The sequence below is a fragment of the Osmerus mordax genome, chromosome 15, assembly GCF_038355195.1.
Source record: "Osmerus mordax isolate fOsmMor3 chromosome 15, fOsmMor3.pri, whole genome shotgun sequence".
Taxonomy (NCBI): Eukaryota; Metazoa; Chordata; class Actinopteri; order Osmeriformes; family Osmeridae; genus Osmerus; species Osmerus mordax.
Genome location: NC_090064.1, coordinates 9,323,906 through 9,338,968, shown reverse-complemented (window position 1 = coordinate 9,338,968; position 15,063 = coordinate 9,323,906). Strand labels below are relative to the sequence as shown.

General features: G+C 47.4%; 1 protein-coding gene across 1 annotated transcript in view; it reads left to right on the top strand.

Annotated features, from left to right (window-relative positions):
• lmbr1 (limb development membrane protein 1) overlaps nt 1-15,063 on the top strand; it is a 32,123-nt gene that overhangs the window by 13,729 nt on the left and 3,331 nt on the right. Inside the window, exons 9-16 of the mRNA XM_067251639.1 lie at nt 8-80; nt 4,121-4,210; nt 5,711-5,787; nt 6,302-6,379; nt 9,823-9,896; nt 10,098-10,188; nt 10,986-11,052; nt 14,416-14,577. Coding sequence (XP_067107740.1) covers nt 8-80; nt 4,121-4,210; nt 5,711-5,787; nt 6,302-6,379; nt 9,823-9,896; nt 10,098-10,188; nt 10,986-11,052; nt 14,416-14,577 — 712 coding nt within the window. The remainder of the gene's footprint in view (nt 1-7; nt 81-4,120; nt 4,211-5,710; nt 5,788-6,301; nt 6,380-9,822; nt 9,897-10,097; nt 10,189-10,985; nt 11,053-14,415; nt 14,578-15,063) is intronic.

The window sequence follows — 15,063 nt, the reverse complement described above, 5'->3', positions numbered from 1 at the left end:
CCTTCAGATACTGGAGGACCTGGATGAGCAGATTTACTGCATCCATTTCCAGGAGCAGGCCCTTCTGAGGAGATTAAATGGTATGTCTGTGTGGAAACGTGGGGGCCCATTACGGGGGGGTGGGGTAGTGGGGTGTGTGTGGGGGGGGTGGGGTGGTGATGGAGCACTCTGCGCTGGAATCAATTAGCATTGACAAATCAGATCCATACACAGACCCAGACACACGCACACACGCAGACTTTCTTATACACACACACACACACACGTGGACACACACACTATTTCTGTCTCATAACTTCTGCTAAATGCTAAGCAGCTGCCCCAGCATGGGCCGTGAATTATAGCTGCGACTGTTTTTAACAGTCAATTTAAGACAGGGCCCTGCCTTTGTCACCAGAGGAGAGGCGATCGCCTCGTTTGATCTCCGGCCCCGACTGGACGGTGTGCACGGTGTAGTCGCGGTGTAGTCGCGGTGTAGTTGCGGTGTAGTCGCTGTGTAGTCACGGTAGCCGACAGCTTGAGTTCAGAGACATAAATAGCTCAGAAAGCAGTAGGCTAGTCAAACAGGTAAGTGATCGAAACACGGTAAACCTCTGAGTGTTGTGTGTGTGATGTTCTACGGCTAGCTGGCTGTTGAACTCAGCAAAGCACATAGACATGGAAGATGTTATTTGTTGACCACTTCCGCCCATGTTCCCAAATTCCTGCTTTTGCAGTCAAACTATCCCACGAAGCAGGAATTATTTGGGCGCAGAGCCAGACGCGCGTTAGCATCAAGCACACAACCAAGCTTGCAGATGCGCTTGTGAGGAGTGGATGGGGTGCCTTTACAAACCAGGGAGGTAAGGCAGATTCCTGATAGGGTTGTTTTAAAACGCTACGCTGGCCAGCTCCAATAGATCGCCATTTAGCCGTACAGCTTCTTACGGGTCGGGCCAACTGAAGATGCTTTGAACTCGCCTTTAAAGATCATTGTAATCTTTTCGCTTATCGTCCTAGGAAGAAGGGGTTTGATCTTTGCGAAGTCACATTTGCAATACAATAACACTGGATGTTGTTTCTCAAATTGGGACGGAATCCGCCACTGGGTAAAAGATGCTCTGAGGTGTGTGTGTGTTGGGGTGGTGAGGGTATGGGTTGGAGAGACTTGTGCCCCTTATTGGGAATCAGTCCCAAAGCCCAGGTAACACCTGGTTCTCACTGCAGCGTATTTTTACGGAACCTGTCTGCAAAGGTTGAGCCACATACTGATAGGCTCTCGTTCAGGAGTTTGGAATCATCTGTCCTCTGATTGGCCTTACGCATCCACAGACCGTAAGAAAGCGCTGGAGTGAGAATGCGGTGTAAAGCTGTAAGCAAGGTGACGCTATCTGGGATCTTCAGAAGTATATAAGCAGGAGGTGGTCAGAGGTGGTTCATGGATAGTTCACTGGACACAGTTCACAAGCAAACAATGGCTGCCTCTCCTTGCTTCACCTGTTCTCTGCTATCCCTCTTTTTCTCGTTCTTTCTTTCTCTCTCCCTCCCTCTCTCTCTTTCTGCCCCCCCCCCCCCCCCCCCTGTCCCCTCTGTATCCTCTTCCCCTCCATCCCAGCAGATCAGGCCTGTCTCATAACTGGGTTTGTGTTTGTGCTCATGGATTATCAGTGGTTATCGCTCTGTGTGTATTGACTCTCCAGCCCCATCCAGTTATGTCCTGTTAACACTGTAAATGACATTTAGGATTTGGTTTATTTACTTTAGATCAGTAGCTTTTGGATTATTTCGGCTGACTAGCCCTCTCTCTCTCTCTCTCTCTCTCTCTCTCTCTCTCTGTCTGTATACGTATCTCTCTTTCTGTGTGTGTGTGCAGTGGTTGTTTCTCATCCTGGGAGGAAATTAACCTCTGGGGGGAAAAGTAGGTTGTGTACATGTGTGTGAGTGTTTGTTTGTTTGCTCTGTCAGAACTATGCTACTATGATAGGACTCTCCAAGCTGTTGAGAGACAGGCAGCGGCATGCTCTTGCCTCAGATCAGATGTACCACCATGCTCTAGGCTCTGGAAATCATGTTATTCTGTGTGTTCACAATCTCATGCATCTGTGTCAGTTGAGTCCTAGGCCTTTATTAATTTAGCAAGTACTTTTGTTGTTTTATAATTTTTTCTGAACGCCAAATGTTCCTGTATGCTTTCAGATATTATATAGATGCAGTTGTTTGGAAATTCAATGGCAAAGAGTTGGTTGAAATGTTTCATAAAAGCTGTACAACAGCTGTGCTGACCTGTTAGTTTAGCAACTTTTAGAATTCAAAGCGCTTCCCCTCCCAATATAAAGTTTAGACTGCCCTTTACTTGAAGAGGACTCCGAAGGTGATGTGGGCAGATGGCATTTAGATGTGTGTGTGTGTAATATTGTGTGTTTGCACCTGTAAAACTGGTAAACCTACACTGGGATAAGTGAAGTAGCTATGTTTTAGTGTTGAGCAACTGATTGTGTGTTTGTGTGTGTGTGTGTGTGTGTGAGAGCGTGTGGTACACGTCTGTGTGTGCAAGTGTGTGTGCGTGTGTGCACACACACACACTTGGGGCCCCCTGCGTTGGGAGGCAGCCAGTGCGGTAGTCCAGATGCTATGCGGCACGATGACCTTGCCAGAGCCTCCACTGCCCCAGCGTGGCATTAACATAATTGCCGATGACGTCATCGTTTGACTGCGCCGCTGAAGGTTGGAGAGGAGACGTGGAATTATTTTCAGCTTTCACAGCAGCACAGAGTCGCCCACCTCCGCCACCCTGTATGTCAATCTCTTTTATCTTCCCCTGTCAACCTTTGGATAAGGGGCATATGCTACTCATAAGAGGTAGAGTTCCTCTGCCTCAGCCCCGACGCTGTTCCTGTCAAGTCATCGTGCGAGTTTGAGGGTTTTTTTCTCTTCAGGTGGTGGCAGAGAGCGAGCGTTTGTATGGTGTCTGATTGTGTGATGGATTAGATGTTTAGTGGCGGGTGGATTCGCCACAGTCACCCTGAGGGAGCTGGCTCGGTCGGCTTGCCGAGGAAGAGGCCTGCTGAACTGCCAGGGAACACTTCCTGTTGTGTTTCGACGGCGTTTGGTTTGAGGGTTGAAGTTTCCCCTTCTTGTTCCCCGGGCTACCATCTCCGAGGTTACAGACAAGCTTCAGTCTGTTCTTCTCTCAGTCTTTCTCTCTCTGTCTCCCATTCCATTCCAAACCCCATCTAGACAGGGTGTGTCCAAAAAAAAACCGATTTATTTTTATTTTTATAATTTGATCAAAGTGATTGGTCCTTCACCTGTGTAAGATGAAAGACGGTATTTTTTATTGCACGCTAGTAACTGTGTAACATTGAACTAATTGGTCTTGATCTGCCAGTCACCTGAGGGCGACGCAAACGGATACTCCTTCCACCATGGTTCCTTTGAGGGATCTCCGAAGGGCTCCCACATTGGAAGAGAAACAGATCAATTATCTTTAAATGAGTCGGCCTTGTGGTTTTCCCGGAGAACCCCTCGCTGTCTACTCCCGGCCTGCCGGACCAGTCGCAGCATGCTGCGCGGCTGCGCTAGACAGCACCCTGACACAGGAGATTACTCCCACTTGTTTGAGATCACATTGTTGCGCACTGGGGTTGGATTACCAAGGGCGTTTTATTATTTTGTATTATTTCTTAATAGAGACAAGTCACATGCCACAGAGACACAGTGTGAAAAGCACAGGACGATGTCGACTTCCTGTTAATTGCAGCATTAGTACGTCGTTCTCTCGGCTTTCCCCCGTAAACAAAGAATTTGACGTGTGCGAGAGCCGTGCGGGAACGGTTTATTTGACGCCTCGAAAAGGAGGGCCCTGACAATGCGATGTTCTGGACTGATAATGCTTTACCATGTTCTCTAGATGAATAAGCATGTTTCCTTTCGTTATGTGGCAGTTCCTTGGCAGATAAGCGGTGAACCCCCGTTCTGGAAGTGGTGCTTGAGTGTGTGAAGTGTAAAAATAACAAAGGAATTGTGTCAACGTACGTCAACACTTAAAGAATAACAATAAATATATATATATATATATATATATATATATGTTTTGAACAGTTTCATGAGACAGTTGTATGTTTTCTTGTTCTCATCTCAGGCAGCCCATCATCCTCCACCCTCCAAGGAGGCTCGGTCCACCACCGCAACAAAGAACTGGACAGTGTACGAAGCCAGAGGAACAAACTGGGTGAGAAGTGTGTCCCGTGTCCTCCGCCTCTCATAGAAATATCATGTCAATGTGATATGTATGAGGTGAATCGTGTCCAAGCTGTACGTATACTGTGTGTAATGTGGTATCAAGATTCTTTCTTGGAGACTGCACTTTCAATCCTTTTTGAAGATTTTATCATTGAGGTCTGGCTCGCGCTCTCTGGAGGCGTTTGGGGGTTCGAGGGGATGGGGCTTTGGACAGGGTTGGAGGTGTGGGGGGGGGTGAAAAAAAGGCACTTAGGATATTGAACAAGATGCAAACTTTATATAGTGGTCTGTGCCTTTTAGTGATGTCATTAATTTAACAGGACAGTGCATACAGAGTGCACTTGGAAAACTTCAGGCAGGCTGGCAGACAGACAGGTAGACAGACGGGCAGACAAACGGGCAGACAGACAGACAGGGAGGCTGGCAGACAGGGCTTAAGGGAGGTTGAGAGTGAGAGACAGGGGGGGGGGGGGGGGGCAAGCTGGACAGTGTTAAATACAACAGGTTCATAATACAACTTTTGGAAGGGCATTGCACCTGCCTTTTTTAGCATTTCAGCAGTCAGATCTCACCATGCTACAATTCTACTGAAACACTTCTGTCTTTATATATCTATATATATATAGATATATATATATATCTATATATATATATATACTATGCTACTATATATAACTATACTAAACTTGGTCTTATAGTGTGTGTGTGTGTGTATTTTTTGGAAACCGTCTATTTACCTCACCCCTAGCAGCCACTGTATTGCTGTCTCGTATCGTATAAATCAACGTATCAACCCCCCGCCGCACTGACTTTCATCTAAGTTCTATTATTGTTTCCACTGACTGAGACAGCCTTTCAAATGTGTGGTAAATGAAAGAGGAAGGGTGTTTCATAATGTGTTGTGCAATCTATATGTTCACGTCCACACCCCCTGCGGGGTGGACGTGATTTGCGATGGTGTTGGTACACACGCTCATGATGTGTTTCACCAAACCAAACCCTACACGTTCTGCCCCAGGCTGGAGGGCTCTGGAGTGCTCTTTGATACAATATTAATTAACCGGTGTTGGAAAACGAAGCCATAAACATTCAATCTCAAAGGATTTAAAGGTGTCAAAGTCTCTTACCTGGGAGACCCCATTCGTGAGGAATAATATTGGCTGGCCTACATTTGAATCTTTTAAACGTCTTTCTTTTCAGTGTGCGACTAGTAGCTCTATTGGCCGGTCGGTCAGATGGTCCACAGCAATTGTGTGTGCGTACGTTCTCGCCTCTATTGCAGATTCGCACGTGTCTAATTCTTTCCACTTCTCCTCTCTCTCTCTCTCTCTCTCTCTCTCTCTCTCTCTCTCTCTCTCTCTCTCTCTCTCTCTCTCTCTCTCTCTCGCTCGCTCGCTCGCTCGCTCGCTCGCTCTCTCTCGCTCTCTCTCGCTCTCTCTCGCTCTCTCTCTTTCTCTCTCTCTCGCTCGCTCCCCGTCCCCCCTCCCAGAGAGAAGAAAGAAAGCCTCTGCATGGGAGAAGAACCTGCTGTACCCCATAGTCATGTTAATCCTGCTCACGGGGACGGTGAGTGGCGCGGGGTCGCTCGCTCCGGTCCGGGAGCGAAGGGGCCGTCCCCCCCGGTGCACCAAAGAGCCACCGTGTTTACACACGGCGTACACACCGGGGGGGTCAACAACACAACACACACTGGGCCTGTCTGGCTCAGTCATACCTGACTACACACACAGCACTACGGCACAGGGGGGGGTCTCTTTGTTTCACTGGGTTTCAAGAGAATGCTAAATAGATCAGTCCACAGCAGCTGTTATTCCTAATGGGATTTCCCCGACTGCCCCCCCCCCCCCCAGCCCTCTCCCACACACTGACTGTACATACATAGCTAGATTTGAGATATGTTTGTTGTGAGTAAGTGCCTGGAATTCTTCACACTGTGTGTGTGCTGTCACCCATCAACAATGACATCCCACCCCCCCACACCCCCCCACCCCCTTGAGCGCAATGTATAGATATGGGTTACAAGGTTCAAATGATGTGTTTCACAATAATGTGGTTCTCTTCCTGTTTTCTCCCCCCACAGACTCTCTCAGTTCTGCTGGTGGCGTTGAACATCCTGTACCTGCTGGTGGACGAGACAGCCATGCCCAAAGGATCCAAGGTACAAGCCAGAGGCACACTTGGTACAGACACTCACTGGACTTCATGTGTACACACACACACACTGGCATGTAAACACACACACACACGATCACATATGGTCACACACACACGGGCATGCCTACACAGACCCAAAAACGCTTCTAAACAGACATATGAGACAGCACAAACACATGCCCCACATGTAAACTGTAGGCAGCCTCAGACCACAAAAAAAATATGATTTTTTTCTTTTTTTGGGGGACAGAGTTGGGACATAAATCAAATTCCGGATATGCTCAGGTGCACGGCAGAATAAAAGCCCTGGTCCCAGATGTTTATCACTCTCAATCCCTGGCCTTTTGTTCAGGGAAGCTCATTGAAAGTCATTTCACAGCGGCGTGCAGATTAAACGAGCTACGTGTCTGAAGTCCACGATGTGCGAAAACGCCGCTTTTCCCCAGTAGGGCAGCGGCGAGGCCCGGGCGGCGAGGACTGAGGCAGTGTGACGAGGCCGCCTGCCAGGGAGTGTAACAGCTCTCGCAAGATTGCCATCTTCTTTCTAGAACGCGACGTGAAGTTAATCTCCCGCTCTTATCTTGTTTCATCTCCTGTGAAAGACGTGTGTGTGTGTGTGTGTGTGTGTGTTTACGTCTGTTCCTTTTTTTTTTTTGACAAGGGGCAACAAAATGTATCCTATTTCGACCTCATTTATTTTTCCCCGTCTCACCGCCAACCGCTCCTCGACATTCCAATTATTTTATCGAGGGAAGATATTTTCTTTGGCATGACGCATCTCAGAAAATCCCCCAAATTACGCTTGTCATGCAGCTCTTCATGCCCCCCTCCCCTGCCCCCCTCCCCATCTTGACAGCACGCAGCCAGCGAAAATGGTTTATGCGCTTGGTAGGCTGGACGAATTCCACACGTCTGATCTCAAATCTTTAAAAAGGGGGGAGGGGTGTGTGGATGTATCATCCTCAAGACAGGATCAATAGTGATATCATACCCATCTAGCCAATTTCACCCACGTGATGATGCCCTCACGGTTACTCATTCACTCTAGGAGCTTAAACGGGAGAGAGAAATGGAGAGAGGGATAGTAGGAAGATGAGGGCGAGTGAGTGAATGACATTAGGCAGGGAGGGAGGGAGGCTGGGGCCAGGTAGGAGAGAAAGGAAGGCGGTTGGGGGCGACGGGCGGAATCCGAGAGCTTCCAGACTGTGGGAAAGTCAAATGTCCAAAATCCCCCCCACCCCACCCCAGCCCTGGACTGAGCTGTAGAGAGAGCAGTACAATGGTGGAGGCCTGCGGATGTTTGTCTTCCCCCCCTGCATGCTGCAGCACCCCCCAGCATACTGAGTACCCAGGACTGGCAGCCCAGCGCTGCTCCTCCCCAGCTTTCGAGCCTCCCCACCCTCTCCGATCTCTCCAGCCTCCCCACCCTCCTCACCCTCCCCAGCCTCTCCAACTTCTCCAGCCCTGCAGGCAGACACTCTCCTCTGCCCCTCAGACAGACAAGGAGCAGAAGGAGGTGCAGCGGTCAGAGGACGGCAGGCGCTCAGGCTTTTACAGCATGATGAACAGGCGCTAAGAGGGACCTATAAAAGGGTTATTGCCAGCCATCTCTGCGGAATGAAAGCCATGGCTTGACACTGTATTTCATTTAAGAGATATTTGGCTGGTGATTGGGCCGTAATAGTTGCCCCCCTCTGCATTTACTGTATTGTCCCTCAGTCAGTCTGTCCGTCAGTTGGTCTCAGTCAGTCGGTCTCAGTCAGTCGGTCAATTAGTCAGTCTCTCTAATGAATCATTATACTTTATTAGAGAGAGATATTGTTTAATCCATGATGAATATTATTTTGTGTGGTATTTATCTGTCGACAACCCAAGCCTTGTATGTGTAGGTGTGGCGTAGGACAGGCAGCCCCAGAGGGGGACTGGCTGGGGGCCTGAGATGGCCTGCTCCACGACCTCACTCCAGCACAGGTGCCGCCGGATGCTAATCCCACAGCCAACTAACAATGCGTCTGCATGCGTCTGCCCCCCCCCCCCGTTCTGCCTCTCCCCTCTCCTCCCCCTCCCCTCCCGTCTATCCCTGAATACGAAAATAAATCAGTTGAAAGAAGGCGCGATGTGAACGCTTGCTACCACACGCGCCGGACACGGAGGCTCACACGGACCATTACGGACACGCACACACCTATGCACACGCTCACACGCACAGTAACAGTAGCACATGCAGGCATGCACTCTCTCTCACGCACGCCTGCATGTAAACTCTATCTCTCTCTCCCTCTGCCTTTCTGTTTCTCCCACTCACACAGTTAATGTACTCTGTGCCCTCTCTCTCCCTCCCTGGGCTCTCCATTAATAAATGACATCAGACACTGTGTGCTAATTCCCTGGGAGGGCGGGCTCTGCAGCACAGCGCTGCAGCACAGCGCTGCAGCACAGCGCTGCAGCACAGCTCTGCAGCAAGCTACCGCAGATGACGGGGGCATAAAAAAGGCGTGAAACAACCTGTCAGACCTCTCTCTTCTTGACCTTTTTCGCCCTGCTTTTTTGTCTGTGCGTTTGCATGGAACCTATGAAATAGGGTGTAACCCATGTAGGCCCATCAAAATCGATCTCGTAGTTAAACTAGATGTTTGTACGTGGGGTTCCCTCCAGAGTGGGTGCTAAAAAGTTTGAAAAAATTCAGTGTTTCTGTGTTCCCTCTGCCGTAGCAGAATTTGAATCTGAGTGACGTGCTGGCCCTTTAGCTGGCAGTGACAACTCAAGTTCATATAAACAACACAACTGCCAAGTCTGACAAGAAGCAAATGTGTATCATTTCCAGCACACAACACCAAGGCCCGGTCTTTGAGGGTGTATATAATTCTGTTTATGTCTTTCAAACATATTCACTTCAAAAAGGCCTACAGGCAAATAAAAGGTGTGTTTGCCGAAGCATTTGTTTTGTTGTTTTTATGTCATTGGCACGCATTCAGTCAGTATACGCTTTTTTACCGTAAGCTGTGTGGTGTTTTGTTTGAACACCTGTTCACATATTGGATGATCGACAGTTATTTTAGACGGCATTCTTTCATCTTCTTCCATTCATTACTTAACCAATTTGATTCTGTCTGTCTCGACGGGGGGATTGTGTTTGTGGAGAGATGTACAAGTTTTACAGGAGTTGTATAATGTAATTGCTGGTGTACAGGATTCTGTTCTGTCCCAGAACCATTTTTTTTAAATGAGGGCATAAGGTTTAAAGTTATTGAGGACATAACAATGAACGTGAACCATAGTGGTGTTTGGTAGGCACATCTGATTCCACACCTCACCCATGTTTTCCTCCTCTCAATCTCTCCCTGTCCATCTCTCTCTGTTTCTTTCTTTCTCTCTCTCTCTCTTTCCATCTATCTCTCTCTCTTTCTATCTCTGTCTCTCTCTCTTTCTATCTCTCTCTCTCTTCAGGACCAAGGGATTGGGAATACGTCGCTGTCGACCTTTGGCGTGGTCCAAGCCGTGGTGGAGATCATCCTCATGTTGTATCCTTTCATTGACCATCCACCTCCTCCCTCACTCCCCCTCCTCATCTCTCCCTCTTCGTCCACCCAACATCCCCAATATTGCTTCCATCACCAGTATTGCCACTTGTCACACGGACCCTTCCTCCAGGCTTCTTGTCATTGTTGAGAGGCGCAAAGTGGACCCTTGGTAAAGACCGCTCCTTGACTCCAAGCTACCAGCTACCTGATGGTCTCCTCCGTGGTGGGCTTCTACAGCCTCAGGGTCTTCCAGAGCCTCACCCCCAGGAAGGACGACACCACCATGACCACGGTGAGGCCCGATGGGGGAGGGTTGGGGGTCAGGAGCCGTGTGTCTGAACTGGATGGGGGGGGGGGGGGTTCAAGGCATGCTGTTTAGTGTTCCATCCTCTTCAGGTCTTTCTATGTCTCTCTCTCTTTCACATCTTCTCTCTCTTTTTTTTTCTCTTTTCTTTTTTGGTGTAGCACCTTCCCTAGAGAAGCCAAAGTCTCCCGTTCTGAACAGCTTGTAGTTGCTCTGTCCAATATTTGTTTGTGGGTTACATAAGCATTGCAAGCTCCCTTTTTCTGACAGGACGGAAGGTGGTGTGTGTGTGTGTGTGTGTGTGTGTGTGTGTGTGTGTGTGTGCGTGCCTGAGGGGGGAGGGTGGGGTGTAAAGTAAAGGATGTGTATTCTGTTTGGCCTACGGTGGCACCCATTCACTTGGTAATGAGTTTGGACCAGCCGCGAGGCTCGTTAACTAGCCGTGACGAGGAAGTGAAAGGACCTAAGAAGCTACAAAGGGAGGGAACCTGGTAATGAGCATCTCCAGAAGTACTAATCGTACAATATGTGGAGAATCCATTTACCTCTGAAGTGGCTGTGTGTGTGTGTGTGTGTGTGTCTGTGTGTGTGTGTGTGTGTGTGTGTGTGTGTGTGTGAGAGAGAGAGAGAGGGAGGGAGAGTGTGAGCATTAATATGCATGTGTGAGTGTGTCACTTTTTTTGTTGCTCTATTTTGTTTGCATTAGCGCCGTGTAGCCGCTTGTTATAGGAAGAATTTGTCTTCATTAGTTTCACCTTGTCTCTTTACCAATTCCCCCAAAACAGATCATCGGTTGCTGTGTATCCATCCTGGTGCTGAGCTCAGCCCTCCCTGTCATGTCCAGAACCCTGGGTGAGTCTTAACGCCCACAGTCTCCACGTTGCTTGTCCATGTCAAAATGACATGTAGCACTACAAAAGAGAACATGAATCCGCATGTAGCCACATTTAACCGCATCTGACTGAAAGAGTTACCGTAGTTGATCATAGTTATTGGGGATTGAGAGGGCAGCAAGAGGCTAGGAGGAAAGAAAAAGGGCCCAACAGCATCACAATTGCGCTATTAAACATGCGGAGGGCAGACACAGCTGTTCAAATAGTATTATCGTTTGTGTGTGTGTGTGTGTGTGTGTGTGTGTGTGTGTGCGTGCGTGCGTACAGTGACTCATTGGGAGCTTTACAACATATCAACAGGTTCTGCTTTTTGCTTCTGAATAGATTAAAAGGAATAAATGCATGAGGCAGATTTAGCAAAGGCTCTCCCACAGTGTTTGAGAAAAGCCCAGTGTGGACAGAGATGTCAAAGACTTGTGTGTGTTATGGGAAAGGTAAACTTTCCTACTATCCGCATCTGTGTGTGTGTGTGTTAGAAATAAAGACGGCAGTGTGACAGGAGGCAATCTTACAAAGCTAACGCTAAGTAATGCGATATCATTAGCATAAACCGTAGGCTTCTGATTTGGAGTGAAACTACTAAATGACAAGAGTTCCCACAGTGCAGTTCCTTTAGAGGTGAACGCTGTTTAGGCTGCGGCTAGCCATGGCAGAGCCAAGATAGGTTCAAATGTTGAAGAGCCTCTCTGAATGATGTTTTATTTAATCTCTTGAAAGTTCTCTTGAAAGACTGCTGGGGGGAACTGTACTCGTGTTCAAATGGGAGTGCTTGTTTTTTTGGGGGGGCAGCCATGCCAACATTCAATTTATTTAGTATTTTTTTAGATGGTTATTTTGGGAGGAAAGCGGGGTGTTGAACTTCAGGTATACGTCAGGTAGGACAAGATGGCATACAAATATAGAACTCTCAAATAAAACTTAAAGCACTCCTTGTGCTTTTCCCCCAAACATTTTATTTTTATTTATATATATTTATATAGGCATGTAACTTTTATCTGCAGTGTTGTCAAAAGCACAGATTGGAGACTGTAGAGGCCTGCCTTCTCACAGTCCTAACCCTGATTTACCCCATGACAACTAGTCTAGTGCGACAATAAAACGTAACATAATACATTTCATAGTTCATGGATTATCCAACACAACATCATGTCAGAATACAAATAGTATTGACATCAAATAAGATTTTCTATTTATACCAACAGACATGCAAATAATTTAATCTGGGCTTTAATGGGCTTTTGGTTTGCTTGTGACCCCTGCCCTATCTATCCCCATGTATTTGCCAGCTATTTGTTTAAAGGCCTCCGGTACTTTGCGGAGGGCCTATCGAGCATATTATGTATGTCTTGACATTGGATCGATCAGCTAATGTAATGACCTTGTTGAGAGATGTCTCTGAAGAAATGTGTTCATGTTTAGATCCGTGAAAGATAATGAATTTTCCCGTGTCAGATATTGAATTCTGGATGTTGATGTGGAAAGACAGGAGCTAGCTATGGTTGGCAGATATCTAGCCTGTTTGACAGTTGTGTGCTCAAGCTTTGTTCTAGAAGCTTGAACGTAAAAGGTAAGGTAACAAATGTTGAAACTACTACTATTATACAGACGTAACGTGTAAATAATGTGACAAGTGTAGTTTGTTGCTCCCCTCCAAAAGACCCTCTGAAGCTGCAGAACAAGACCCCACCATCACACACACAGAGTGGGCTCTATTGTTCAGATTGCAACATCCCAGTGGAACATCCCGGAAGGCTCTGGAGGGCAGCTTCGTCAAAAGCCAGGGTAGACAAATAGAAAACAACAGGGTGTTGATGGCTCGCCAGGCAGCGTGGCTGTCCTCCATGACAGATGGCTGGGGTGGGGAGAAGCCCTGCTCGGGTCTCAGGTCTAGCCCAGGTCTAGCCCAGGTCTAGTCCAGGCCCCAGCGTGGCTCCAACAGTCACACAGCACCAGAACATGCGCTAGATTAGCAAACAGCTCTCTGTCTCTGTCAGCTGGGACGTTCCAGAGGAGAGGGCGCAGCCTCAACCAGTCGTATCCGGTCTAGTTCCTAGTCCGAATGCTGGGATACCAGGGTCTGCAGGAGGTATCTGTTTGACTGTGTTATCTCAAAGATTGGCGTCGCTTAGAATGCATGTCTTCTTGAAGGTCCAGCACCACCTAATAAAATCTATAGGGATATTGTTATCTTTTGGGTGGAACACCTTATGATAACGTATCCATTGGATAGGTGGTTTGGAGAGTTGTTTTTATCAGTTAGGCTGAGGCTAATGCTAAGACATGGGTGTTATTGGAGCTGCATAGGAATGAATGGCTGAAAGATTGCCTTTCCTGAAGAGAAGGATTCCCATCACTGGAAGTCGAACCCGTCCGTATTGCACAAGTCATCACGCCGCAGCGGAAACCTACAAGATGGTGCTTGTTTATAGCTTGAATGAGATATGAACCTTGGTGGTTGACTCAGGTGGATGTGTGTTCAGGTGACTGTGGCTTCATTGAAACCTATGGTACACCGGAATCGGGGTGTGCCTTTTTAGTTATTTATTTATGTTCTTTCACCTCTTTTTCCGCCTCGGTTTGCACGCAGATGCTATATAGGTCACTAGAATTACCATTAACAAATCCACCATAGAATCAAACATTGAAAGCAAACATTTCAAAGCTTTCCTCGGGAAGAAAGACATTGATCGGCAAAGTCATTTACATAAAGGCTTTGGCTATTTGGTATTTTGTTTTCATCCGTACTCGGCCAGCCGTGTCCCAAGGTTCTGTATGGCGTGTACATCAAATGGTTTTTGGCGTGTAAGCCCTTCTTTCATTTTGGCCTATCGGGCTTGTTGAAAGAGCTGTTCCATTGAAGAGAGACACTTTTACAAAGTGCCTCAACTGCCGACAGGGCAGACATTCCTAAATAGTCAGTTTGCGGCAGCCCCCGCGCTTTTGTGGACAGAGAAGAGGTTTTGCTTCTCAACACAATGCTTGTCTTGTCAAGGGACGTCTGGAAAAACGAACGTGTACTGTTTATCTAGAGTCTGCCTCTGGGAGAACCTAGATCGTTTAAAGGAATTAGTCTCAATTTGTACTTAGTTTGTTGTTGGAATCCTCATGGTATTCGGCCCTAGTTCACTCAGGTAAATGGATGAATCTCAGCATGAGTTGTGTTTGATAATCGTTTGCTATAATCCAACTATCTTTTCATCCGAGGTTATCTCATTTTTAGAGTGGCGCAGTCTGTTGAAAAGTATCATAATCCTTAGGACGGATATCAAATATCTTTGTCTTTCATTCAAAGGTTCTATTCCTATCTTTGTCTTCTTTACAGGTATCACCAGGTTTGACCTCCTTGGAGATTTCGGGAGATTTAATTGGCTGGGAAACTTCTACATCGTCCTATCATACAACCTGCTGTTTGCTGTCGTGACGACGCTCTGCCTGATCCGGAAATTCACCTCAGCGGTCCGTGAAGAGCTCCTCAAAGCGCTAGGTAAAATTTACATTGGAAAATACGTTTTTTGGCAATTTCACACGTTTGTCACAATGGGCTATGCTCTGTATTTTAGCTTGGGGACCCAGACACATTTGAGGACCAAGTCTAAATGCGTTTTTTGTCACAAGGCACTCATTAGTCTCTGCCCCATGTCTGAGGAGGCTAACTCTGTGTTATTGGCAGTAATGTCACCCAGATTGGCGACACAAAGATTTACTGTTGATGTCTGTCAGACGCAGGGACCGAGTGACAAAGTGGAGGGAAATTGCACAAAAATCCAATGTGCCTTTGGACTGACATGTGACGGGGAAGCTTGTTGTGACAAGCCGAGTCTGATATATAGGGATGTGTGTGTGTGTGTGTGTGTGTCTGTGTGTGTGTGTGTGTGTGTGAGATGTGTGTAAGGCAGTAGGATGGATAGTTATAACATGTCAGACAGAAGGATGAGGAGGAAGAAAACACCACAGTACCTCCGTCTGAGCT